Source organism: Phoca vitulina, unplaced genomic scaffold (assembly GCF_004348235.1).
Source record: "Phoca vitulina isolate PV1807 unplaced genomic scaffold, GSC_HSeal_1.0 scaffold8, whole genome shotgun sequence".
In the NCBI taxonomy this organism is placed as follows: Eukaryota; Metazoa; Chordata; class Mammalia; order Carnivora; family Phocidae; genus Phoca; species Phoca vitulina.
In genome coordinates, this window is record NW_022589711.1 from 41,782,648 (window position 1) to 41,809,141 (window position 26,494).

General features: G+C 38.4%; 1 protein-coding gene across 3 annotated transcripts; it reads left to right on the forward strand.

Annotated features, from left to right (window-relative positions):
- Positions 1–1,656: 1,656 nt before the first annotated feature.
- Positions 1,657–26,037, forward strand: TIMMDC1 (translocase of inner mitochondrial membrane domain containing 1). Of its 3 annotated transcripts, none has more exons than XM_032406619.1 (8): positions 1,657–2,628; positions 3,215–3,422; positions 6,246–6,411; positions 9,243–9,331; positions 9,850–9,917; positions 19,124–19,202; positions 22,977–23,087; positions 25,452–26,037. In XM_032406619.1, the coding sequence occupies exons 2-8, from the start codon at positions 3,229–3,231 to the stop codon at positions 25,600–25,602; spliced, it is 858 nt and encodes a 285-aa protein (XP_032262510.1). In that variant the 5' UTR covers positions 1,657–2,628; positions 3,215–3,228; the 3' UTR covers positions 25,603–26,037. The 3 variants fall into 3 exon arrangements, with proteins under 3 accessions (XP_032262510.1, XP_032262507.1, XP_032262508.1); XM_032406617.1 differs by lacking the exon at positions 1,657–2,628 and adding an exon at positions 3,004–3,115; XM_032406616.1 differs by lacking the exon at positions 1,657–2,628 and having other exon boundaries at positions 3,003–3,422.
- Positions 26,038–26,494: the final 457 nt, after the last annotated feature.

The following is a 26,494-nucleotide window of genomic DNA, read 5'->3' on the forward strand; positions in this document are numbered from 1 at the left end:
GGGAGAAGCAGGCTTCCCGCCAAGCAGGGAGCCCGATGCGGGGCTCGATCCCAGGACCCTGGGACCGTGACCTGAGCCAAAGGCAGACGCTTAATGACTGAGCCACCCAGGTGCTCTGAAAAGAATAGTTTATTTGAATGAAGTGGGATACATGGGTAGCACAAGTAATGCTTTTCCTTTCTTTATCTTGAGAGTATTCTCTGTGTGACGTCATCAGTGTCCCACCTTATTTTACTGTGGTAATCAGGTTCTCCTAGTTGCCAAGAACAGAAACTTCTAGTTAGTTTAAGCAAAAGAACTTATTAGAAGCATATGAGGGCATCTTGAAGAATCTAAACAAATTTCCTAGCAGTTAGAGGGATAGAAAGTAGGGCAACTCCAGGAACCTCAACAAGAATTTTGGACTGCTCTGGAGTGCTATATGCATTTCCAGAGACTGTCAGGCAGGCTCTGTCTCTCAGCCTGAGATTCCCAAGAGAAAAACAATTTAATGGGCTCCTTTGGTTCAGCTCCAAAGAGGATAGTTCCCTACCCTTGACCCCTACACTGACCACAAACAAGAACACCCAGAAGTACACAAAAATCCATCTTCCCATGCATCTAAATATGCCATCAGTTAAGATAATCCTACTGCATCCAGAGATAAGGTGCTGTGGGTAAGGCAGAGGGATACAACTACAAATCATTTAATATTTATCAAATACTTCTTGAGCATCTACTGTGCACAAACAGTGGGAGATAAGAAAATGTTTACAACAGACTCTCTAGCCTCAAGGGGCTCTGTAGTTGAGATGATAAAGTAAATAACAATATGAGAGGCATCATAGGCAGAAGGTGATTAAGGTGACATGAGGCCTTAATCATAAGGCCAATTACTTCTACAGACAATGTAAAGTTGGGAGTTCAGAAGAGGAAGAAATTTCCATCTAATGCAAATGGGAATCTTCATGGAGATAAAATTTGAGTTATGCTTTGTGGGATGAGTAGTCCTTAAGAGTTCTAAAAATTCATTCTACCTATGAAAACAGTTTATGTCATATATAATACAAGAAACTGTAATATATGTAGCAAGGGCAGTATCTGGTGAACGTAGCAGGGAAAGGGAAACTTTCAGCTCCTGAGAAAGTTCACGATGGAGGAAAAAGTTATTGAGTTCTATGAGCAGAACTCAGCAACAAGGGCTGAGGGTAGGAGAATGGTGTTTCCAGGTAGTGTGGTGACTATACTGAAATCCCTCCTTGATGCCTTTACTCTGGTGGCAAAGGTACATGCTGGGAAAGAGAGAGCTGTATTTAAACAGAATAATCCAAGCAAACCTCATAACACCTTTTGGCTTGGCGTTGTTCTGAGACCCCTCAAAAAGGTCAGATCACAGAGTAAGGAGAGTATTTCCCTAGTGATAAGAAAAAGTAAGACCTGGGGCCTTGGAGAAGCAGGAGTGTGACAGAAGGTAGAGTCTGGGGAGCTGAGATGGAATAGCAGCAACAGTGTGAGCAGTCACCAAAGGTCTCGGGACTTCCTGAGGTACTACTAGATGGCAAAGGGAACCTTACAAATGAGGCTCCCAAAATTAACAAGTTAAGAAGCAAAGAAGGCAGCTATAGAGTCAGTGAAATTTGCCTGTTAATAAGACATCATTTGTATCTACAGGGTAGTGAGTCCTGGGGACATTTGAGTTGTATACAGATGACTTTAGTAACTGCCCAACATCCCTGCTCCACAATTCCAAGTCCTCCCTCATCCCAGAATGATTCTGGAATCATCACAAGCATTTAACTTTTCCTACATGTAGACTGCAGACTTCACAGCCATTCTCTTGGATTTTCAGGCCTTGGGACTTTATCCTGGTGCCCACCCATATCTATATGGGATAAGCAGGAACCTGGACTCAAAGCCAGGAGTAAGGGGATCTGAATTCTTCATTCAACAACCTACATGCTAGACACAATGCTAGGACCTGGACATACAGAGATGAATATACCTGGTCTCTGAACTCAGAATGAGTCTACTGAGACACATCAGTAAATAGGAAGTTGTGATGCAATGTAGTAAGTGCTATGATGGGAGTTAATCTAATCCTGTCTCCCAGATGACTGTCACTAATTAAGGTAGTCCCTGTTGTCAGTCACTCTTCTGGGCCTTATCAAATTCCAAAATTCTATTTGTTGTATTCTACTAAAGAGTGTAGCAGTTTTGAATTACATCTAGAAAGGAATAAAGGAGGGTTAGGGATTGGCAAAAAATAAGGGACTATGGTTGCCAGTAAACACAAACCAGGTTGGGAATATTTTAAATGCGTGCATTTTAATAAAAACTATACCTCGAAGCATATGTTAGCAGAGGCTGTACTGAAGGGAAATTATTGCCGGAATATCAAAGAAAAACACCTGATAGAAATTCCGGAAGTTGTCTTGCCTTTTGAGAAACAGTAGGCATATCAACTAAAGAGGGTAAAATCCATCTTGTGAAGAACCGCCCAAAGCTGATTATTCAAAAAAGCGTTCTGGAAATCCCGGTGTATATGGCACCAAGACCCATCTTCAGTGCCACGGTTCTTTCCAGAAACCAGAACTGAAGAGTATGGGTGGACCCCGCCCAGCCCGGGAGACTTCTGCACGTCGGTGACAGGTAGGTTGGACTTGTATTTGTGCAAATTGTCCTTCCCTTTCCCACTCCACTTGTATTGAATACTGCACTTTCTTTTTCATCTGTGTGGAATTTCCGGAGTTTTAAATACGCTAAACTACTTCAGCCTGTGACAACATCTGGTCGCCCGGAACCTGCCCAAGACCCAGCTTGTGTAGCCCAGGAAGCCGAGGGAGACCCATAGAAACCGGGCGGGAGGTGGGGCTGCACGGTGCTGGCGGTGGCTACTCACTCTCAATTCGCTTCCGGGGGCGGGCCTGACACCGCTGGGGTTCGTCCCGCCTCCAACCGGAAGTGTTTTGACTAGGGCTCCACCGTCGCCCAGCCCATTGGCTTTTGCCCCGGTGGGGGTGGGACTTCCTGTCTCGTGTAGCCAAGGTCCTCCAAAGTGAGGACCGGCACGGAGGACGAGGGTGTTAAGAGCTGTGACGGCGAGTCTGGCAGCAGGTTCCTGGGGCCTAGTGCCCGGGTACTCACCCACTCATTACTGCAGTTATCCTTATTGACCTCCTACGGCGTCTCCGGAGGCCTTGGAGCCCTGAGAACCTAAGCGTGTGTCTGTCCACAGGTTCGGAGAGGGCCATGGAGGTGCGGCCGCCGGCGCCACAGAGCTTCCTCTGCAGGCAGCGGAGTCCTTTCCCTCGGGTTTTTGCTGCGGGAGCTGTGGCCGCCGATTCGGAGGCTCTTGCAGAGAGAGAGAAGCTGTCTTCCTACGTCCCGGAGCCCGATTACTCGGAATCCGGATGGGACCGCCTCCGGGACCTGTTTTTCAAAGAGTAAAAGTGCCTAGGGTCTGTGGGGAGGGGACTGCGAAGAGCTGTCCCAAAACCTGGGTCATCTTGGGGTGAAGGACCCCTGGATGTGGTTTATTTTTAAATAAGTTTTGGCGTTCTAGTATCTGTATCCCAAGCTTGTGTCCTGACATTTGGTAGTTGTGTTGATTGACAGGACAGATTTCAGATGGTAAGGGTCAAACTCATTACATGTTCCAGCTCTTAGGAATACTTCGAGAATATAGTTTTAGTGTAATCCCCTGGTTTTACAAATTAGAAGAATCGTACCGAGCTAATTAGTGTCAGAATTGACCCTGGAATCCACATCTGCAAGATTCCGCTCCAGTATTCTTTTTCGTATTTCACTTTATCCCAAACTGATATTTTGTGACCATAACCCCTGCTCCTCTCCAAAAAATGAAGGTTGAAGAGATGGCAGAGAGACCTGTAAAATTTTTATTCTGTCAAATAAGGAATATATAAAAAATAGCAAATATTGTCTCATTTTATGAAACAAGATACTAGCTGGATTAACGGATAAGGTTATTTCAGAATAAAGGATCACTCTTCAAATTGAGTTAACTGTAATGAAAAACTCAGGATATTTCATTCATTCATTCATTTCATCATTTATTCATTTATCAGTTACTGGTGAAAAATTTGCCCTTTCATCGGGTACATTACCATACTACACTGTTACCCAGTGGTTAAATTAACTTTGAAGCTTTATGATGTTGCTGAGATTGTGAAATTGTTGGCAGAATCGTATTTAATTGCTTTATTGAGATTTCATCATCTTTTTAAAAAAGGTTTTATTTATTTATTTGAGAGAGCAAGTGAGAAAGAGCATGAACCAGGAGGAGGGACAGAAGGAGAGGGAGAAACAGACTCCCCACTGAGCAGGGAGCCCAGCATGGGCATCCATCCCAGGACACTAAGATCATGACCTGAGTCAAAGGCACACGCTTAACCCACTGAGCCACCCAGGCGCCCCTCATCTTTATTTTAAAGATAAGGAGGCAGCCTTTCTCATTGGTCCTTCCAATGAGATACTGGTGAAAGATGCTATGTAGTATGTAATAGAGGAGGGTTATTTTTTTTTTAAGATTTTATTTATTTGCGAGAGAGAGAATGAGAGACAGAGAGCATGAGAGGGAGGAGGGTCAGAGGGAGAAGCAGACTCCCTGCTGAGCAGGGAGCCCGATGTGGGACTCGATCCCGGGACTCCAGGATCATGACCTGAGCCGAAAGCAGTCGTTTAACCAACTGAGCCACCCAGGTGCCCGAGGAGGGTTATTTTGACCAGCTTTATTAACCACAGAATGTTGGAGCTGAAATAAATTTGAAGGTAATGTAGTGTAATTTCCATGCTCCCTTTCATCGTAGATGAGGAAACTAAGGTTTATAGAATTGTGATCTGGCTGCAGGTCGCTTAACAGTAGGTGACAGAACCAGAACCACAACCGTGTTGCCATTTGTGGTTTAGGTCCTTTTCACCACTGTGCCGTTTCTTCACTTTAATGCTGTTTGGGCCAACCATAGAATTTCTTCGAGCCTGTATTTCCATATCAATAAAATGGAGGTAAATATCACCTATGTCATGGAATTTTTCAGAGAACAAAAAGGCAAAGCGTATACATCTGGCTTGTTAAGTTTTAAGCTCTTTTACATTCTCTCTTCTGAGTTCTGCCATAGACCAGTTTTTAGGTAAATGTTTTTGATTTTATTCACTGTGAAAGATAAATACAGGGTTCAAATTATAGGACTTTTTCCTATTGACATAAGTATAAGAATTACAGTTTTCTAAGAAATTAGATTTCTCTTTAGATGCAGGAACTGTAAAGACTCATTGATTCTGATTTCAGAAATGTTATTGATGGGGCACCTCGGTGGCTCAGTCAGTTAAGTATCCGACTCTTTTTTTTTTTTTTTTTAAAGATTTTGTTTATTTATTTATTTGACAGAGAGAGAGATAGTGAGAGCAGGAACACAAGCAGGGGGAGTGGGAGAGGGAGAAGCAGGCTTCCTGTCAAGCAGGGAGCCCGATGTGGGACTCGATCCCAGGACCCTGGGATCATGACCTGAGCCGAAGGCAGACGCTTAACGACTGAGCCACCCAGGCGCCCAAGTATCCGACTCTTGATTTCAGCTCAAGTCATGATCTCAGGGAACAAGCCCCAGGGTCAGGCTCTGCACCCAGTGGGGTATCAGCTTGAGATTCTTCCACACCCACTTCTCCTCCCTCCACTCATGCTCATACACTCTGTCTCTCTCGTGCTCATAAATAAATAAATAAATAAATAAATAAAATCTTTGTAAAAAATTTCAAAAAGGGAAATACTGATCTTTGCATTCAGCTTACGAATTGTTCCTGCTTCCAGAGATGTGGTTGAGTTGTAATAGTCATCACATAAAAGCACCTTAGAAAAAAAACTTCGTTGGAATATAATATGCATCTAGAAAAATATACATAAGTATATTGATCAATGAATTTTCACAAACTAAACATAGCTCTGTAAACAACACTGAGAGACTGTTAGCAGCATTTCAAAAGCTCCCCTTGTGCCCCTTCTAATCGCTGTATTTCCAAGAGTATTCAACGAATAGCCTAATTTCTAACAGCATAGATTAATTCTGGCTGAGATTTGAAGTACTTGTAATATAACTGTGCTATTTAATTCATCAGAAGATTTAATTTATCAGAAGATTCTGCCCATAATGAAAAATGCGGTGATGTTAGTATTGGGATAATTTTGAACATACTGTCTTTCAGAGAGCAGTATCCATAAACTAATCCCAAACAACGTTGTCTTTCTTATGTCTTAGTGAACAACAGAGAACTTCAAAGGAACTTGAGAATATTTATAAGGCGGCAGTTTCAGCAGGCATCATTGGCTGGGCATATGGGGGAATACCAGCTTTTATTCATGCTAAACAGCGCTATATTGAGCATAGCCAAGCAGAAATTTATCATAACCGGTTTGATGCTGTGGTAAGTACTGATACTCTAAAAGTATTTGAGGGCACAGCAGTTTAGCAGTTCATTTTACACTTAGTTACTCAGGTAGGAGGGTTGGGAGGGTTTAGGATGTCAGAGTAAAGGAACAAAGTCTGTACTTAATAACAGTGGAAGTACTAATGCTAAAGTGCATACACATGGCTTGTCAGACCATGTTTCTTACCTGCAGAGGGATTACCACAATGGCTCTACTTTCTGAAATAAATTTCTAATCCCTAGCTAAATCATCAAGGTTAGCTATAGCATATTAACCCCATTCACAGAGCCTCCATGGAGGACACTAGTTCACACAAATACAATAATTAGCATTTATAACTACAGTTTATAGAGTGCTAACTCATTTGTTAGATTTGGATATCAGTTCTGTTTTATAAGCGAGGAAGTGATAGCTCAGAATTGTTTTGGGTTTTTTTTGAAATTATGTCAGACTCAAAGACAAGTTGTAAAAGTAGTGCAAAGAATTCCTATATACCTTCCACCCAAAATCTCCAAATGTTAACATTTTACCACATTTACTATATCATTCTCTGTATAATGCATGCTATTATTTTTTTGTGACTGCTAGAGAGTAAGGTGTAGTCATGATGAATGCTTCAGCATATATTTCCCTGAAAACAAAGACATTCTCTTACATAACCACAATATAATTATCCAGATAGGGAAATTAACACTGATATAGTACTTTTATTTACGTATTTATGTAAATTTTGCTAGTCATCCCACTAATATAAAAGTAAATAAAAATTTTTTTTCGGTCCAGGATCTATTTTTGGATCAGATGTTGAATTTGCTTCTCATGCCTCTTTAGTCTCTTTTAATCTAGAACAGTTTCTTTCTTTAACTTTCTTGATTGTGACATTTTTGAAGATTGTGGGCTATATATTTGGTAGAATGTTTCTCAATTTGGATTTGCTTAACGTTTTTTCATGATTAGATTCAGGCTCTGAGTTTTAGCAGGACTATCCTAGAATTGATGTTTCCTTTTTAGTACATTATATCAGGAGCACATATCTTTTGTCTCTTTACTGATGATGTTTATTTTAGACACTTGGTTGAGATGGACTCTACCAGACTTATCCGCTGTAAAATTACTACTTTTTCCCTTTGTAACTAGTATCTTACGGATACTTATAAGATATTTTGAGACTATGTAAATATCCTATTTTTCCACAAATTTCTGTGCTCTAGTTTTAGCATTCAGTGATGACTCTTACCTGAAAGAGTTAGTACTGTGGTGGTTGCCAAATGGTTATTTTCTAATTCCATCTTTCCTGTGTTTGTTAGTAGTCAGCTTTAAGAAAGAGCTTTCCCTCCTCTTGTATTTGTTTCTTTATAATTTATTTATATCAGTGTGGACTCAAGGATTCTTATTTTATTCTGTAGGCTCATAATCCATTATTATCATTATTTATCTTAAAGCTCAAATTGACCTAGATTTGGACAGTTGGGGACCTTCAAACGAGGTCCTTTGTTCTTTTGATCTGTCCCCATCATTCTTTGAGCGTATCTTTACTTTTGGGCATAGCAGAATGCTCCTGACTCACCTTTTACTTTTCTAGCATCAGCCCCAGAATTAGTTACCACCAAAGAATTCTAGTTTCTTTTAGTGGAAAAATGGTATTTAAAAGCTAAGATTTGATGCTAGGTATGCTCATTGCTTACAGGGTTATCATGGCTTCTAGGCCCTAGGTAGACAAAATTAGGACGTGTGTGTTCATGTCTACTTCTATACACATACTCATACACACTTTTATCTTTATTTATTTGTCCACCTATTTATTAAAAGCTATGAGTCCAGGGGCACCTGGGTGGCTTAGTTGGTTGAGTGTCTGGCTCTTGGTTTTTGCTCAGGCCATGATCTCGGGGTCATGGGATCGGGGCCCGAGTTGGACTCTGCCCTAGGCAGGGAGTCTGCTTGGGGATTCTCTCTCTCCCTCTCCTTCTGCCCCTCCCCCTGCTCACATGGTCTCTCTCTCTCTAAAATAAATGAATAAATCTTAAAAAAATAAAAAATTAAAAAAAAGCCATGAATCCATACTGATACTCTTCAGAGAGTTTTGACTTGCCCAATATCGTATAGTAGTTAAGGATACACTTAGGAATTCTCTCAAAATCCAGACTGTATCCTTAGGATATTATACCAGACTTGCTCCATGGTGATGTGGTGAAAAAATACTGTGGAGACCAACAACCTATCTTCCAATTCTGACTTTATTCCTTATTGGCTGAGTGATCTTGGTTAGAAACTTCCTGTCTAACCTTTAGTAAAAACTGAAGCACCTACCTGAAAAAAATGTTGTAAAGATCAAATGAGTAATATGTTAACACAACTTTTATGTAGAAGGTGGATGGTAAATTTATCAGTTCTCTTCTCTTTCTCTGTTCCTTTTCTACATATCTGTGTTACTATCATCCTTTCCCTTTAATTTACCATTTAGTCGGTTGTTCTTTTTTATTTTATGGTTTCTTTTCCCCAAGATTTCCCAAATATAAAAAGCATGTCTAACACTGACTTTATATCTGCCATGGCATTTGCCATATAGATTCTCAGTTTATGCCTCATTGATAGATTACTTGGTTGACATGGCAATTCTTAGTTCCTTTTCCATCTCCAGATAGAATAGGATGCACATGGGACTTTTGCTTTAGCTTCACTACTTAAACAATGGTATTTCTAGAGATTGTATGGTGTTTCTGTTTAGGTGTCCCTGCCTAATCCATAGCCAACATCCCTCTGCCACAGTTTCAGAATAAAGAAGGTATCAAGGTGTTTTGGAACCTCACAGCCTTTTCATTAACTTTAGCAATCTGCTCATCGTGCTGCCACACGAGGCTTCATCCGGTACGGCTGGCGCTGGAGTTGGAGAACTACAGTGTTTGTGACTATATTCAAGTAAGTTCTTTCTGAATTGTGACAGAGGGTCTTGGTATTCTTTCAGGAGCACATCTTTTGAGCAAGTGAGATTTTTAAAAACTAAATACCCACATGAAAGTGATTCATAATACCCTTTTCCTCAAGATCTTTTATCTATCTGTGTGAAAGATTGGTCCAAATGTGGTTTTGCATCCATGGGTGGAAATCTACTAACTATTAACCAAATACATACAAGGTTTTCTAAGTAAGAGAAATTCTGCAAAACTCTTCTTTACGTTTCTTTTTCTAAGTGAATATTTTTTCCAGAAATTTGACTGCTCTTTGGTTCATTCTTCAGCAGAAGAAGGCCCACCTAGAAAACCGATAGGCATGTTAGTAGTGTGGAACACATTGACGGGGCCTAGACTAAGACCAGGAATTGACATAGTAGGCACTTCTAAACTAATACCTATCACTTCAGTGAAAATTATGATCAAGAAAGTACGGGGGATATACTTTTTAAATTTTATGTTTTCTTCTTTCCCCCTTCTTCCCAGCACAGTCAACACTGGTCTAAATGTGTACCGAAATAAAAATGCCCTAAGCCATTTTGTCATTGCAGGAGGTAAGACATTTTTGTTCTTGTTTATGTTTTTTCAGTCTTCTCAAATATAGTTTGGAAAATATTTATGGACTTATAAATCAGAGCTGCTGAATTCTTTAGTTGACTTCTCATCACATCTCATTCAACATTCATGCAAAATATATGAAGAGCATTGTGCTTGGCCCTTGGTGTACTTGGTGAACAAAACAGAAAAAGTCTTCGCTTTCATGGAGTTTTACCATCTAATGTGGTTGGGGAGAAAAGGTTGCTGTGATAGAAGGTAGCAAATAGGGGAGGCAATGGGATGGTCAGGGTGATCAGAGAAGGTTTTTTTTTTTTAATGTTCATTTAGCCAACATATAATACATCATTAGTTTTGATGTAGTGTTCAACGATTTCATTAGTTGCATATAACACCCAGTGCTCATCACCTCCAGAGAAGGCTGACATTGAAGCTGATACCTGAAAAATGGGAAGAAGTAAGCCTTGTAAAAAAGAGTAGCCTAGGCGCGAACATTGAGGGTGAAGGCTCTAAGGCAAGAAAAGTTCCTCAAAAGCAGGATAATATGACTGGAACATAGTGAGGGGAAGAGTGGCTTGAGATAAGATTGGTGAAGTGAAGTAGAAAGGGACCAGATTTTTCATGGTAAGAGCTTGGATTTTATTTTAAAGCTTTATGCCTCTGGTAAATGTGACCTCTTTAAAATGAACATTAAAAATAGTATTGAAATACTATTTCCAGAAATGTGAATTATGTGCCACATATACCCAAGCACTCACTGACTCATCTACATTCTCTCACATACAAAAACATACATATAATGCACATAACATTTAAAAAATGTTTAATTTGGAAATAATTTCAAGCTTACAAAGAGCTTTAGGGGCGCCTGGGTGGCTCAGTCGTTAAGCATCTGCCTTCGGCTCAGGTCGTGATCCCAGGGTCCTGGGATCGAGCCCCGCATCGGGCTCCCTGCTCGCCGGGAAGCCTACTTCTCCCTCTCCCACTCCCCCTACTTGTGTTCCCTCTCACGCTGTGTCTCTCTGTCAAATAAATGAATAAATAAAATCTTTAAAAAAAAAAAAAGAGCTTTAAAAATAAAAGTAATATAAGGAACGCCATATAGCCTTTATATACAGAGATTGAACTGTTGTTAACATTTTAGCCCATTTGCTTTATCACTTGTGCTCTCTTTTGGGTGCATGCTCTCTTTCTCTCTGTATATGTGTATACACACATAGGCAAATACACATACACATAATTTGAATTTAACAATTTAATGGAAACATTTTAAAATATAAAACTAGAAGTAGGCATTAATAGCATTGGAGCAGCTGAAACTTGCCCTTTTTTAACTTGCAATCATTTTTCCATAGTATTCTGTAGGCTTTTATCCAAACCAAACTCTGTTTTCCTCCTCCAGCTTCCATACTTGTTCCTGCTTTTATGTTCTCTAGCATCTACCCTGTTAAATTAAAAACAACAACAACGAAGTGAAGCAATGATACGGTTCTGCCCTTTATGCACCTCTTTCCAAAGTTCTAGACCTATCAATTATATTCCTTTAATATATATGGACTTTCAGCTCTTCTTTCTTCCCACTGCTGCTATGCGGCCTTCCCTGTTTGTAGTCTTGGTGTGCTCCACTTCCAGTGTTGCCTTACTTTTTTGAAATACGAATATGATTGTAACACTTTTTTGCTTGAGGTTCTTCCATAGTTTTCCATCATTTTATTTTTTTTTTATTTTTTATTTTTTTTAAAGATTTTATTTATTTATTTGACAGAGAGAGACACAGCGAGAGAGGGAACACAAGCAGGGGGAGTGGCAGAGGGAGAAGCAGGCTTCCCGCGGAGCGGGGAGCCTGATGCGGGGCTCGATCCCAGGATGCTGGGATCATGACCTGAGCCGAAGGCAGACGCTTAACGACTGAGCCACCCAGGCGCCCCATAGTTTTCCATCATTTTAATGTTGAGTCTTTATCTGGCCCCCATATACCGCTCTTGCTCCACCGTTATGACTCTACTTTGATTTCCCAAACCCAACATAATCTTGCTTTACATGTATTGGTCCTTCTTCTTGAGCCTGCCTTTGCACTCCCACAGACAATTTTGTTCAGCTCTTATTGGACCTGTCTTTCAAGGTTCAGCTCATCTGTCAGCTTCAGTTTCCCTAGAGATCCTTCCTAGCCCCTATTCTTATCTTTGGGTCTTTTTAGGTGTCTTCCCCTGTGTTCCCGTAATTTACTATAAATACTTTAATTGAAGCACTTATAACACTATGTTGTAGCTGTTAACTTGTTTTGCTTCTCGATGACTTACTTGATATCAGAGAAAGCCTTTGCCTTTTATATCACAACTCTTTGACGCATGGTAGAGTAGAATAAATGTTTCTTGAATGTAAATTGAGTGTAAAAATTAGTAAAAATAGTCCCACATCAGGCTCCTTGCTCAGCGAGGAGCCTGCTTCTCCGTCTGCCTGCTGATCCCCCTGCTTGTGCTTGCTCTCTCTCTGACAAATAAAAAATAAAATCTTTTAAAAAATTAGTAAAAAATGATAAGAATAGAAAAATACATCTGATACAATGTAAGTTTTTATTCTCAAACCAGCAACCAACATTGAACTTAATGGTGTAACATAAAGTAATTTCCCCTGAAGTCAGAACCAGGTCAAGGATGTCTCCTCTCATTATTATTTGGCATTCATCTGGACATTTATAAATGTATATTTGACATCTGGAATGGCTGAGTGAGGAGCTTGTAAATCCTCTCCACAGAAAGCAACAATAGAATTGGACAGAATTATCAAAAACAACCATTTAAAGATGCTGGAAGTTGACCACAAGCACCCAAAAAATCAGTAAGCATTTATCCATAATTTCTACTGAGTCTCAGTAAGAACATTGAGAGTCTATTCTCAGCCTAGGGCTGCTCCTGCCCCCTAACCCACAGCTCCATGATGTAGAAATTTCACAAGGACAGGCTGGAGGACCAAATTTCTGCTGCTTAAGGTGGCTGACTTTATTTGGAGCAGAGATCAGAAAATTCGAAGCTAAGGGGTATTGCTGAAAATAATTGCAACAGGAAAGGATAATATCACACAGCTAACCTGAGGTTTTGATACTATTTGGGGTAAGGAATAGACTGGCAGAGGAGGTGGAATCTTAACAGGGATAGCTAGGGAATAAGACAGCCAAAGAGGGCTTTAATAAGATCCTACTTATTCCTAGAACTCTGGAAAGTTGCACAGCACACATGTGTAAGTATTCATGCACATTCAGGGGAGAGTGGTAAGGGCTCTAGCAAGCTACTTATCTTTGGTTCATTGTGAGGCTTAATTGTGAGGGTTAATTGTGAACACCAAAAGAAAAAGCCAGAAAAGGTTCATAAACTATCTAAACTTTGAATGCATTCTTCAACCACAGATACATTGGCAAAGGATGGAAGCCTTACTGCCTTGAGATGTTTAAGCATAACCTCTGATGAATCATTGGCTGACTGCTTATACCAGTGTGATGCCTAGGAAGCCAGGCATAAAGATAAAAATTAAGCAAAGACATTAGTGGCTGTAGTCTGCAGAAAAAAGACTCCACAGAATTGGTCCAGGCAAGTTGCTACATAAACAAAGAATTATAGCCATGCCCCTGTGGAGGATGTGCTAACTCCAGAGATGCTGTAATTTATTACCTAAAGTGTGCAGTTTTCAACAACAAAAATATTGTAAGACATGCAAAAACGGGGTTAAAAAAAGCAATCATTGGGAATGTCTCTGACAGGACCCATCTGTTGAACATATCAGACAAAAAGACTTCATACCATTTTTAAAGAAATAGAAGTAGGATGACACTGACTTATCAAATAGAGAATGTCAATATTTTTTGACAAAAAATTTTTTTATAATTATAAAAGATTATAAATTAAAAGAATTATATGATTATAAAAATTATATTAGAATTATAGAATTATAAAAAAGAATTATAAAAAAGGATCAAATGAAAATTCTGGAATTGATAAATACAACAATAGAAATTAAAAGTTCACTGGAGAGGAGGAGCTCAACACCATATTTGCAATAGCAGAAAAGAATTGGTGAACCTAAAGATGCATCAATATAGATTGTTTCTTATGAAGGATAGAATTTTTTTTTAAAAGATTTTATTTGAGAGAGAGCGCATGAGTGGGGGATAGGGGTAGAGGGAGAGGGAGAAGCAGACTACCCACTGACCAGGGAACCCAGTGCAGGACTCGATCCCAGGACCCCGAGTTCATGACCTGAGCTGAAGGCAGATGCTTAACCGACTGAGCCACCCAGGTGCCCATGAAGGACAGAATTTTTTAAAATGAAGAGAAGTGATCTGAGCCTCAGCAATCTATAGGACACCATCAGAAATACCAACAGGTATGTGATGGGAATGCTAGATGGAGAGAAAAGAGAAAGAGGCAGAAAAAAGTGTTTTAAGAAATAAAGCTACAAACTTCCCAAATTTGATGAAAAAACATTAATCCATACATTGAAGAGGCTCAACAAACTCTTAAGAAGAATAAACATGCACCTAGACACATAATAATTATACTACTGACACAGAAAAATCTTAAAAGCAGCAAGAAAAAAACAACTCATACAAGGAACGCCCCAGTAAAATTAACAGCCGATTGCTTATCAGAATAATGGAAGCCAGAAGACAGTAGAATGGCATTCAAAGGCCTGAAAAGAATAAGTTATCAACCAAGAATTCTCTATCTAGGAAACCATTCTTCAAAATTGAAGGCAAAAATAAAGACATTGGCAGATAAGCAAAGAAAGAAAATTTGTTGCTAGCAGATCTCTTACAAAATACTATAAAAGTTCTTCAGGCTAAAAGGAAGTGATACCAAGATGGTAACCTGAATCTACATGAAGCATTAAAGAGCACTGGTAAAGGGGCGCCTGGGTGGCTCAGTCTTTAAGCGTCTGACTTTGGCTCAGGTCATGGTCCCAGGGTCTTGGGATCTAGCCCCACATTGGGCTCCCTGCTCAGCGGGAAGCCTGCTTCTCCCTCTCCCACTCCCCCTGCTTGTGTTCCCTCTCTCGCTGTGTCTCTCTCTGTCAAATAAATAAATAAAATCTTTAAAAAAAGAAAAGCACTGGTAAAGATAATTGTATAATTATTAAAGGTTGTCTAAATATATATTTTCTCTTAACTGATCTAAAAGACAATACGTAAATAATAATAAAAGATAATACATAAAATAATAAAATTGAAGTGTTAGACATATAGCATTTTTAAAACTATATATGGCATTAATAGCACAAATGAGAGGGAAGGAATGGAAGTATGCTGGAGCAAGGAGATGATATCAAATAGTAACTTGACAGGAAGAAATGAAAAGTACTAGAAATGGTAAATATGTAGGTTAATATAAAAGACATCATAAACCTATTGTTTTTCCTTTCTTAATTTTTTTGCTTCTTTAAAATACAGTGATTGTATAAAATAATAATATTGTATTGCTGTGTTTTAACATATATACATAACATAAGTGACAATAATAGCACAAAGATGGGAGAGGATTGGAGCTGTATTGGAAGAGTCTGTGTACCTCTTACTGGAATAAAATTGGTACTGATCTGAAGTAGATTGTGGTAAATTAAGATGCATAGGGTAGCCCCTAAAGCAAGTAATAGCAAAGTAACTTCTTAAAGTAGTAACAAGGCCAAAGGAAATTAAATAAGATATATAAAAACAAATAGTAAGATGGCAGGCCTAAATCTAGCTGTATCAGTAATAACATTAAATATGAGCGGATTAAACACTGCAATCAATAGTCAGAGATTGACTCTATTAAAAAAAGTTCCAACTATATGCTGTCTACAGGAGACATATTTTAGTTCAAAGAAACAAATAAGTTGAAAGTAAAACGAGGGAAAAAGATAAACTATACAAACAGTAAGGAAAAGAGCTTGAGTGGCTCTTCTAGTATCAGACAAGATAGACTATAATATAAAAATGCTAGAGACAAAGACATTTTATAATGTTAAAAGAACCAATCCGTCAAGAAATATAACATTTATAAACATATATGCATCTAACAAGAGAGCTCCTAAATACATGAAACAAACACTGAATTGAGAGGAGAAATAGACAACTCAGTAATAGTTGTTGGAGGCTTTAATATGCCACTTTTAATAATGGATAGAACAACTAGAGGAAATAGCAGCAAGGATATAGAATACTTGAACAACACTATCAACCTGTATGACTTAACATCAGTAGAACACTCTACCCAACAACAGCAAGAATACACATTCTTTTCAAGTACACATGGGATATTCTTCAGGCTAGACCATATATAAAGCCACAAAACAAGTCTCAATAAATTTAAAAGTATTGAAATCATACAAAGAATGTTCTCTGACCTCAGTGGAATTAAATTGAAAAAAATGGGGGATCCACAACTATTTGTAAATTAAACAACATATTTATAAATAACCCATGGACCACAAGGAATCACAAGGTAAATTAGAAATATTTTTAGTTGAATGAAAATGAAAGCACATGTCAAAATTTCTAAGATTCACCCAAATTAGTACTTAGTGGGAAATTTATAGTTATAAAACCTACATTATAAAAGAAGAAAGATCTCAAATTAACACTATAAGCTTCGACCTTTAAAAACTAGAAAATGAGGAGCAAAATAAACCCAAAGTAGGCAGACAGAAGGAAATAATAAAATTAGAGCAAAACTCAGTGAAATGGAAAGAAAAAGAGAAAATCGGTGGAACCAAAAGTTGGTTTTTTTGAAAAGATAACAAAATAGACAACCTTCAGCAAGACTGACCAAGAAAAAACGAAAGACACAAATTACCAAGATTTACTCAAGAAGAAATAGAAAATCTGGATAACCCCATAATAAGTTAATAAACTAAATTATTAAAAAAATTTTTTCACAAAAGCCCAGGACCAGATGGCTTCAATGGCTATTTGGGAAATTTCTCTCACAAACTCTTCCAGAAAACAGAGGAAGAAGGAACACTTTCAAACTCATTCTGTTAGACTAGTATTATCCTGGTACCAAAGCCAGATGAAGACAACAAAGAAAACTACAGATCACTATCACTCAGGAGTATACACACAGGGGTACCTGGCTGGCTCAGTTGGCAGAGCATGTGACTCTTGATCTAAGGGTTGTGGGTTCAAGTCCCATGTTGGGTGTAGAGATTACTTTAAAAGAAAAAGTATATACACAAAAATCTTTAACAAAATCATGACCCAATGATTTTATCCAAGGAATTTAAGGTTAGCTTAGAAAAAGCATTTGACAAAAATCCAACATTCATGATAAAAACTCTCAACAAACTAGGAATAAAAGGGAACTTCTTTAACCCGATGAAGATCATCTATGAAAAAACCTGCAGCAAACATCATATTTAATGGTGAAAGACTGAATGATTTTCCCCTAAGACTGAGGACACAGCACAGATGTATACACTTGTAATTCAGGTATTTGAGATGAATACAGTTGTATTCAGCATTATACTGGAGACTTTAACCAGTGGGTTCAGGTAAGAAAAAGAAATAAAAAGTACCAAGAATGAAAAAAAAGTAAACTGTCTTTATTCATAGAAAACATAGTTATGTGTAATAGAGTCTTACTCCATTTTTGGTGTTTGGCTGCTGACAGCTTATAAGCCTCAATACTCCCTCCCCCGCCCTTTAATAGTTATAGGTTCGCAGTAAAATTGGACAGAAGATATAAAGATTTTGCATATCCTCCCTCCCACACTTACATGTAGCCTCCCCAACTATCAACATTTCTCACCAGAGTGGGATATTAGTTACAATTGAAGAACCTACAGTGATGCATCATTATCAACCAAAGTCCATAGTTTTCTTTAGGGTTCACTCTTGGTGTACATTCTGTGGGTTTGGACAAATATATGATGACATGTATCCATCATTGTGGTATCATAAAGAGTATTTTCATTGCCCTAAAAATTTGCTCTACCTATGCATCCCACCTACCAACCTCTGATAACCACTGATTTTTTTCTTTTTTACTGTTTCCATCGTTTTGCCTTTTCCAGAATGTTATATAATATTACATAGCTTTTTCAGATTGACTTCTTTCACTGAATAATATGCATTCAAGTTGCCTCTAGTGTCTTTTATTGATAGCTCATTTCTTTTTAGTGCTTTGTCTGAATATACCAGTTTATGCATTACCTACTGAAGGACATCTTGCTTGCTTCCAAGTATTGACAGTTATGAACAAAGCTGCTTTTTTATAAATGTCTGTGTGCAGGTTTTGTTGTGGACATAAATTTGTAGCTCCTTTGGGTAAATACCAGGGAGCATGATTACTGGATCATATGGTAAGAAACTGTCAGACTGTCTTCAAAAGTGGCTGTACCATTTTGGGTTCCAACCAGCCATGAATGAGAGTTTCTTTTGCTCCACATCCTTGCCAGCATTTAGCGTTGTCAGTGTTCTAAATTTTGGCTATTCTAATGGGTTTAAAAAAAAAACTTCTTATTTTTTAAAAATGCTTTGTTTGGAAAAGAAGACTAGGAAAAAAAAGACCAAATTTATTACTACCTCTGGGTAATAGAATTAAATATAATTTTTGTTCTTGTTAATTTTAAAACTTAGAAAATTAAAAAATGATGAGTAGTACTTAAATAAGACAAATAAATTTCGAATTTTTTTTTAAAATGTTACTACCTGAGATGGCATTAGTTGTGTTGTACTGGTGAGGGAGGAAAATGAATGACATCGTGGATATGCCCTTCCAGTGGGAAGGAAAGAGGACCTGTGCACCGACCACCAGGTGGCACTGTAGGCCAAATGCCCACTTGCAGGCCTGCCTGAGGTGTGTAGCAGTACAGAAAGGGTGAGGCTGGGGGGGATGGTATAAACGGCAGGGGTTTTTGTTTATTTGGGGAAAGCTTTTCTGGAAGAATGCAGAAATGGAAGAGGTGGAAGTGAATAAATTAACATTTTTAAGAGGAGGTGGGCAAAAATGAAGCTGAATGAGAAGAGATTGGACCCTAGAACAGATGGAGAAAGTAGGTTTGCAAAAGGAATGTTTTCCTTTGAACCTGCAGTGTGGAAGAGATTGTGGTGGTATATTAATGTTGGGCTCAGAAAACTTAGGGGTTTATGTCATTTTTATAGAAGGAACATTATAAAGATAGATTCTAATGTTTAAAGATAATTTAATATTGGGATTTTTTTGTTTTAAAATAGCTGTCACAGGAGGTCTTTTTAGAATAAATTTGGGCCTGCATGGTCTGGTGGCCGGTGGCATAATTGGAGCCTTGCTGGGGTAAGTGTTAACACAGTTTCATTCCAAATTAACACAGCTTTCATTAATGCCTTACTTGTTAAAAATCTCATTCATTTCTAAACAAATTTAAATCTTAAAGCCTATAAAAGGTCTTTAGTCTTGTCTTGGCAGCGGCTTTGACCGTCAAATTCTAAGTCCACCCCGATGGTTGATTTTACTTCCAACTGTCACTGAGTAAAAACTGTTTCGATATCACTAACACCTGAAACTGTTTGTGGTTTGAACAATGGTATTTACAAGGAGCAGGAAAAAAAGAGTAAGAAACAATTAACAAGCACATTCTATTAAAATTGTTTTTGTTTGGGTTTTGTTTAATTGTAAAAATTTTCTTCTTCAGCTTTTTACTTTGAAACATTTTGAACCTACAGAAAAGTTGAATGACTTAGTACATTGAACACCCATGTATTCTTCTTCACTTACATTCACCAATTGTTAACATTTAGCCATATTCATTTTTATATCTATGTGTGGAATGTATGTACAGTTCTTTTTCTCTTTTTTCTTTTTGGTTAAATATTTTGAGACCTCATAATTCTTCACCTCTGAATACATCAGCATGTATCTCCCAGGATGAAATGAAGAACATTTGCCAATGATATCACAGTGTACTCATCACAATAAATAGTTTAGCATTAAGTGAAAGAAGCCAGCCACAAGAGGTTACAAATGTATGATTTCATTTATATGATATGCCCAAAATAAACAAACCCTTTGAGACAGAAAGGAGATTAGTGGTAACCAGAATATGAAGGGAGAGGAATGAAAGGGTTTACTAATAGGTATGGGGTTTCTTTTGGGGATGATGAAAATGTTCTAGGCTTAGTAGTGATGGTTGATGGATTTATAAATCTACTGAAAACCACTAAATTCAATACTTTAAAGGTGACTTTTATGGTGTATGAATTACAAAGGTCAATAAAAAAGGTAACTAACAAAAAAAATAGTTTAGCATTGATTCAATATAGCTATCTAAAATAGGGTCCATATTCAAAATTTTTCAATTATTATAATAATGCCATATATATGTATATATATTTTTAACCCAGGATCCAATTGTATATCATTTTTATGGTTTTGATTCCTTTATTAAAAAAAAAAAAAAGATGTATTTATTAGAGAGAGAGTGCACACAGCAGGAGGGGCAGAGGGAGAGGAAGAGTGAATCCGAAGCAGACTCCGAACTGAGCATGGAGCCTGATGTGGGGCTCAATCACAGGACCCTGAGATCACAGCCTGAGCTGAAACCAAGAATCCAGTGCTTAACTGACTGTGCCCCCTAGGTGCCCCTTGATTCCTTTAAACTAGAACAGTTCCACCACCTTTTTTCCCCCAGAAAATTTCTCAATTTCTTTTGATTATCCCCTCATGATTAGATTTAGGTTAAATGTTTTCATCAGGAATACAATATAGGTGAAGTTGTTTCCTTCTCAGTGTATCACATCAGCAGGCATAGTGTATCACCGATTATAAGTGATGTTAATTTTAATTACTTGGTGCAGTAGTTTTCTATTGCTGTGTGACAGATTACCACAAACTTCAGCAACTTGAAACACTACCCATTTATTGTATCACAGTTCTGTAGGTCAGAAGTCTGAGTAGGCTCAGATGGGCTCTCTCTGTTCAGGGTTTTACCAGGCCAAAATCAAAGTGTTGGTCAGGCAGGCTCTTATTGGAGGCTCTGGGGAAGAATCTCTTCCTAAACCATTCAGGTTGTGGACAGGATCCTTGTGGCTGTAGGACTGAAGTCATTGTTCCCTGGCTGGTTGTCAGCCAGGCACCACCATTCCTAGAGGCATCCCCATTCCTTCTCACAGTGACCCCCCCATGTTCAAACCAGCAACCAGCATGTTGAATCCTTCTCATACTTTGAATCTCTCTGACTTCTACTCTGCCACCAGAGAAAACTCTCTGCTTTTAAAGGGTTTATCCAGATAATTTACTTTTTGATTGACTCAACATCAACTGATTATTAACCTTTATTACATCTGTAAAATTTTGCCATGTAACATAATCATGGGTATAATATATTTATAGTTGAAGGATTAGGGCAGGACAATTTGGGGCACCATTTTAGAATTCTGCCTACTGCATTTGGTGGTATCTAGTAAATTTCTCCACTGTAAGGGTATCTTTTTCACATTGTGATTAATAAATAATCTGTGGGATAAGATTGAATTGCCTGTTCTCCAGCTATCTTTTTTCTTGTGGCTTTAATGATCTATTATAATTGTTGCTGTAATCAGTTATTACAAAGATGGTTGCAAAATGATTTGGTAGTTCTGTCTTTTCTTCTGTTTTTATTAGTTGGCGTTCACCAGAATAGGAGTTCTCCCCTTCCCTCCACCTATACCCTCCCTTTTTCTATCCCCTTTTTAGGAGGAAGTAACACTGTAGATTTATGCATTCTTCTTTAAAATTCTTTTTAAAAATTCAGCATGTCATAATCTATTGCTGAACATGATTTTTATTGTGTTTTTTGTTTGTTTTTTAGCAAAGTCTACCCCCAACATGGGGCTCGAACTCAGGACCCTGAGATCAGGAGTTACATGCTCAACTGACTGAGCCAGCCAGGCGCCCCTTGTTATGTTGTTAACATACCAGCTTAGTTTTGGAGGGAAAAATTGTTGAAATTAGAAGCAAGAATAATTTCTTTTTCTTTGTCATTAAAAACACATTAACATAAATTTTATCATCTTAACCATTTTTAAGTGTACAGTTTAGGAGTGTTAGGTATATCCACATTGTTGTACAAAAGATCTCTAGCACTTTCTCATCTTGCAAAACTGAAAACTCTTTACCCATTAAACATTAATTTTCCCCTCCCCCTGTCCCCTAGCCTTTGGCAACCACCTTTCTACTTACTTTGTTTCTATGATTTTGACTACTTTAGATACTTCATATTAATGGAATCATATAATATTTGTCTTTTTATAACTGGCTTATTTCACTTAGCATAACAACATGGATCCTCAAGGTTGATCCATGTTGTAGCATGTGACAGGATCTTCTTTTTAAAGGCTGCATAATGCTCCATTGTATATAACACATTTTCTTTATCTGTTTGTCCATGGACATTTCCACTTAGCAAAAATAATTTTTTGAATGAGCTTCAAATGAGCTTGTAGTCAGAGGAAATTTAAGTTATATCAGAGTCAAAAACTCCTTCTCTTTGATAACACAAGAACGAAACCCTCTTCTGTTACTGTAATGATTGTTATCTAAATCAGTTTCTTGGTGGGTATCTATTGACGTTATGGGTGAGACTGTTGTGCCAGACTTTGGAATTTGAGGATGTTTTGGTGGTCCCATCTCCAGAAGCTAGTAGTATCCTTCCTCCAACCAAAATGCCCTCCACAGTTCCTGCCCCCTAGAGGGTTTGTTACCATTCCTGGTATTAATTTCACTTCTAAGAAATCTTCGGTGTAAAGCTACTTACTAGAACTTGTCATAAATATATATATTCCCAGTTTATCATTCATGATAAAACACAGAGCCAATTTATAGACCGGTTGTTTTTATACCAGTTAATTTGAGGAAGTTGCAGTGATTGTTTTTCTCTACTGTTTAGAAGACCAGGAAGGAAATTGCCTTAATAATTTTTCTTCATTCGACAAGGACACTTTGTCAGAGTCCCTGTACCTGGCAGGGACCAAGTGGCCAAGTCAGTGTTTCTCGGGCCTCAGCAGAACCCTCCCACCGTGGCGTGCTCCAGTGGCCCCTTCATCCTAAGCTCGCTCTCTGCTTCCCCCTCAGTACTCCTGTAGGAAGTCTGTTGATGGCATTTCAGAAGTTCTGTGGTGAAACTGTCCAAGAGAGAACACAGAAGGATCGCAAAGCACTCCATGAGCTGAGACTGGAAGAGAGGTAAGGAGTGTGTGAAGATGAGGGTATCTGACTTTCTTAGCCATCGTGGTGCTCTGTTAACCCAGGGCCTCCAAACTGCCCCTCAACTTGAAGATGAGTTTCTGGGGCACCCGGCTGGCTCAGTCAGTGGAGCACTCTTGATCTCAGGTTTGTGAGTGCAGGTCCCATGTTGGGTGTGGAGATTACTTTAAAAAATAAATAAATAAAATCTCAAAGAAGAGTTTCCTTTTCTTCAACTTGTACCCTACCTGATCTTTTAATCTTTTTAATGAAGGAAAAATGAAAGACACTAATTTTATTTTTAATCTGATGAGGATCATTCTTTAGATACACTTTTTTTTTAAGTTAAGATATTGTTAATCTCACTTGGTTGCATATTTTTTCTTTTTCTATATTCTTGACTGCATAGGAAATTACCTAAAGGAAGTGGACAGCATTGAGTGAGTTTCACATGGCGTTATTTAAAAGGCAATATCCCCAGTTACACATGCATCTATGAACAATACAGAGCATGTTAGGTCTCTACATTCAAAGATTCCACTTCTTGCTGTGGATGCATATGATTTAGGTAGTTATAGTGGCTGTTCATGGACTGGATGCCACTGAGGAGGAGGAAAACTTTGACCTGTGCCATCTAGTCGTTCCCTGGGGTCCAGTTATCAGACTGAGAGTGGACTTTGTGCTGATTCTTTGTAAGATCACCATAACAGGCTGCTAGCTAGCACTCCTGGTACAAAGGATTCTCGTAGCTCGGCTTCCTGCATACAGACGAAAGCTGCTGCTGTTTTCATAGTTGAATAGATAAACAGTGTTTTTGTTTTTTTTTTCCATGTTTTTACTTGAAACTTCCATTGGTGCTAAACACACATATGCACTTGGAAACTCTTAATATCTGTAGATCAGTTGTTCAGGGACTTGGGTTCTAGAGAAAAAGCATTGATTTTGCAGCCAATGAGACCTTGAAAGCAAACCTTAAATCCCAGTTAGGCTATTGATTAATTCCATGACCTTGGATATTTTACTTAACTTCAAGCCCTCTTGTTTTCTCAGCCATTCTGAGGGCAGAATCACACCAAAATGCTCAATATATGTTTGTTTCATTCATTCCTCTTCTCCAGAGTAAGAGGATAGGTGGGATATGTAGTTATCTAAGTTCTAGGATAAAGCACTTAAAATTCTAAATGCCAGAATAAAATGTGATGTAGAGAATTAAAAGCATGAAAGCATTAGCTTATTTCTAGTTCTTTAGGTGTCATAAGAAACTTTTTTTTTTTTTTTAAAGAAAAGGAAGCTTTGAGAAAGGAATTGGAAAGGTAAGGAAAGTATATTGGTATTTGAATTTGATACAGAAAGTTGCAGAAGAATTAACAGTTGGAAAAATATGAACAGATAATAATTGTATCCCCCCAAAAAAAGGAAACCAGAAAAATAACTGGGGGAAGTTGATCAGTTATTTAGAGATGGAAATCTCAAAAATGGTTAAAAACAATAAATTGAATTGAATTATAGTAATGAAATACTTTAGAAGGAAATAGGGTCAAAAATTTATAGGATATTTATATGTCTATGATATATATGTGATATTCTGAGGAGTTAATTTAATACATAGTTAAGAACTTATCATATGCCTGCTTCTTTGTTTGAAAATAACTATAGAGAAGTCAAACAGAGTGTGAGTATAAAAAATTGCCTTAGTGAGCAGAAAATGTAGAAAACTGGCTATGGAGATATGGAAGAAGAAATGGTCAAACCTGGTTATGAAGAGTTGAGAAAAAAGTCATGGATGACCTTGATAATCACTTAAAGAAAGGAAGACACTAATACGAGATTTAGAAAAAGAACTGCTCCGTTATTTGGAAATTGGATTTTAATTTTTTGTAAATATACATCTATAGCGTTGTCCCATCTGACTTTTCCATATTGAATTTACCATTGTTACAGCCTTTGTGCAGTTCCTGTAAGGTCTGGCAACAGAGAGGTAATGGAGTGGCAGGGGGTTCACACCAGCCCCCCACCCCCACCCCTAGCCCTGAGGGCAAGAGGACAGCCAGTTTGCAAGGCTCACACTTGAGCTCAGGGTGCTTTTAGTTCTTGCACGATACCCCCGCAGGAACTCTAGAATATTTTAGGGATCAGAGCTGCTGCCACAGCAGTGTCCATTTTGGTGATGTGAGAATTGTAGTCGGCCCTTGAGTGGAACAGGTTAGGAGAGCGTAGAAAGTCATTGTTTTTGAAGTTCAAGGAGCAATGTTTGCTCATAAGGCACAGGGAGAATGGATAAATACTATCTTTTTTAAAAAGATCTCTCTAAGAACTAAGAAACAGAGCAGTACGTGATATATTCTTTTCATTCTTTTATTACAGCAAAGCCAGACTACAATTTACCGAGCTCCTCCCTGAAGAAATTGAAAATAGCTTACAGAAAAATCGATCCAAAGATGATGTTAAGAAAATTGAAGCACTGCTAAATCTTCCTAGAAACCCTTCATCAACAAATAAACAAGACAAAGACTGAAAATGTTCTGGACTTAACATTCAATTGGTGAATTGAAGGGATCTGTGTCCGTTGAATGCCAATGGCTAGGCTTCTCCTTGGTCGGCCTGCTGACAGGTTAAGTGCTGGCACGTCTAGTGGCAGTGACTTGCTCTTATCCTTTTTTTAACCAAGAATTGGGCTATTGTGCGCTCACTTTACTTATCCTTAAATCTAAATACACACTTATGTCTTTCCTGATTGGTCTATATATTTGACATTATATCTGTAGTGATCAATCAATACATAATTCTTTCCCCTGGATTTTACGACACTAGATTTAAAATTTCCCAAGATTGGAGTTGAATTCTGTAGGTTGTATGTTTATTCTTGCAGCCCTTTAAAAGGATACTCTAGGGTGGCTCAGTCGGTTAAGTGGCTGCCTTCGGCTCAGGTCATGATCCCAGGGTCCTGGGATTGAGCCCCGCATCGGGCTCCCTGCTCAGCAGAGAGCCTGCTTCTCCCTTTCCCTCTGCCTGCTGCTCTGCCTACTTGTGCTATCTCTCTGTCAAATAAATAAATTTAAAAAAATCTTTAAAAAAATAAAATAAAAGGATACTCTAGGAATCATTAGGAAGAGGAGAGGAAAGAACCAGGCAAATGGTCTGTGATAAAACCCTTGTGCCTTTGGGTCCTGGAAACATCACAGGCCTAAGTGTGTAGGGGCACCTGGGCGGCTGTTGATTGAGTGTCCGACTCTTGATTTAGGCTCAGGTCATGATCTCAGGGTTGTGGATTGAGCCCTGTATGGGGCTCCGTGCTCAGTGTGGAGTCTGCTTATCCCTCTCCTTCCCTCTCTGCGCCTCCCTCCTCACGCATGCCCTCTCTCAAATAAATAAATAAAATCTTTAAAAATAAAAAGGTAATTCCTATA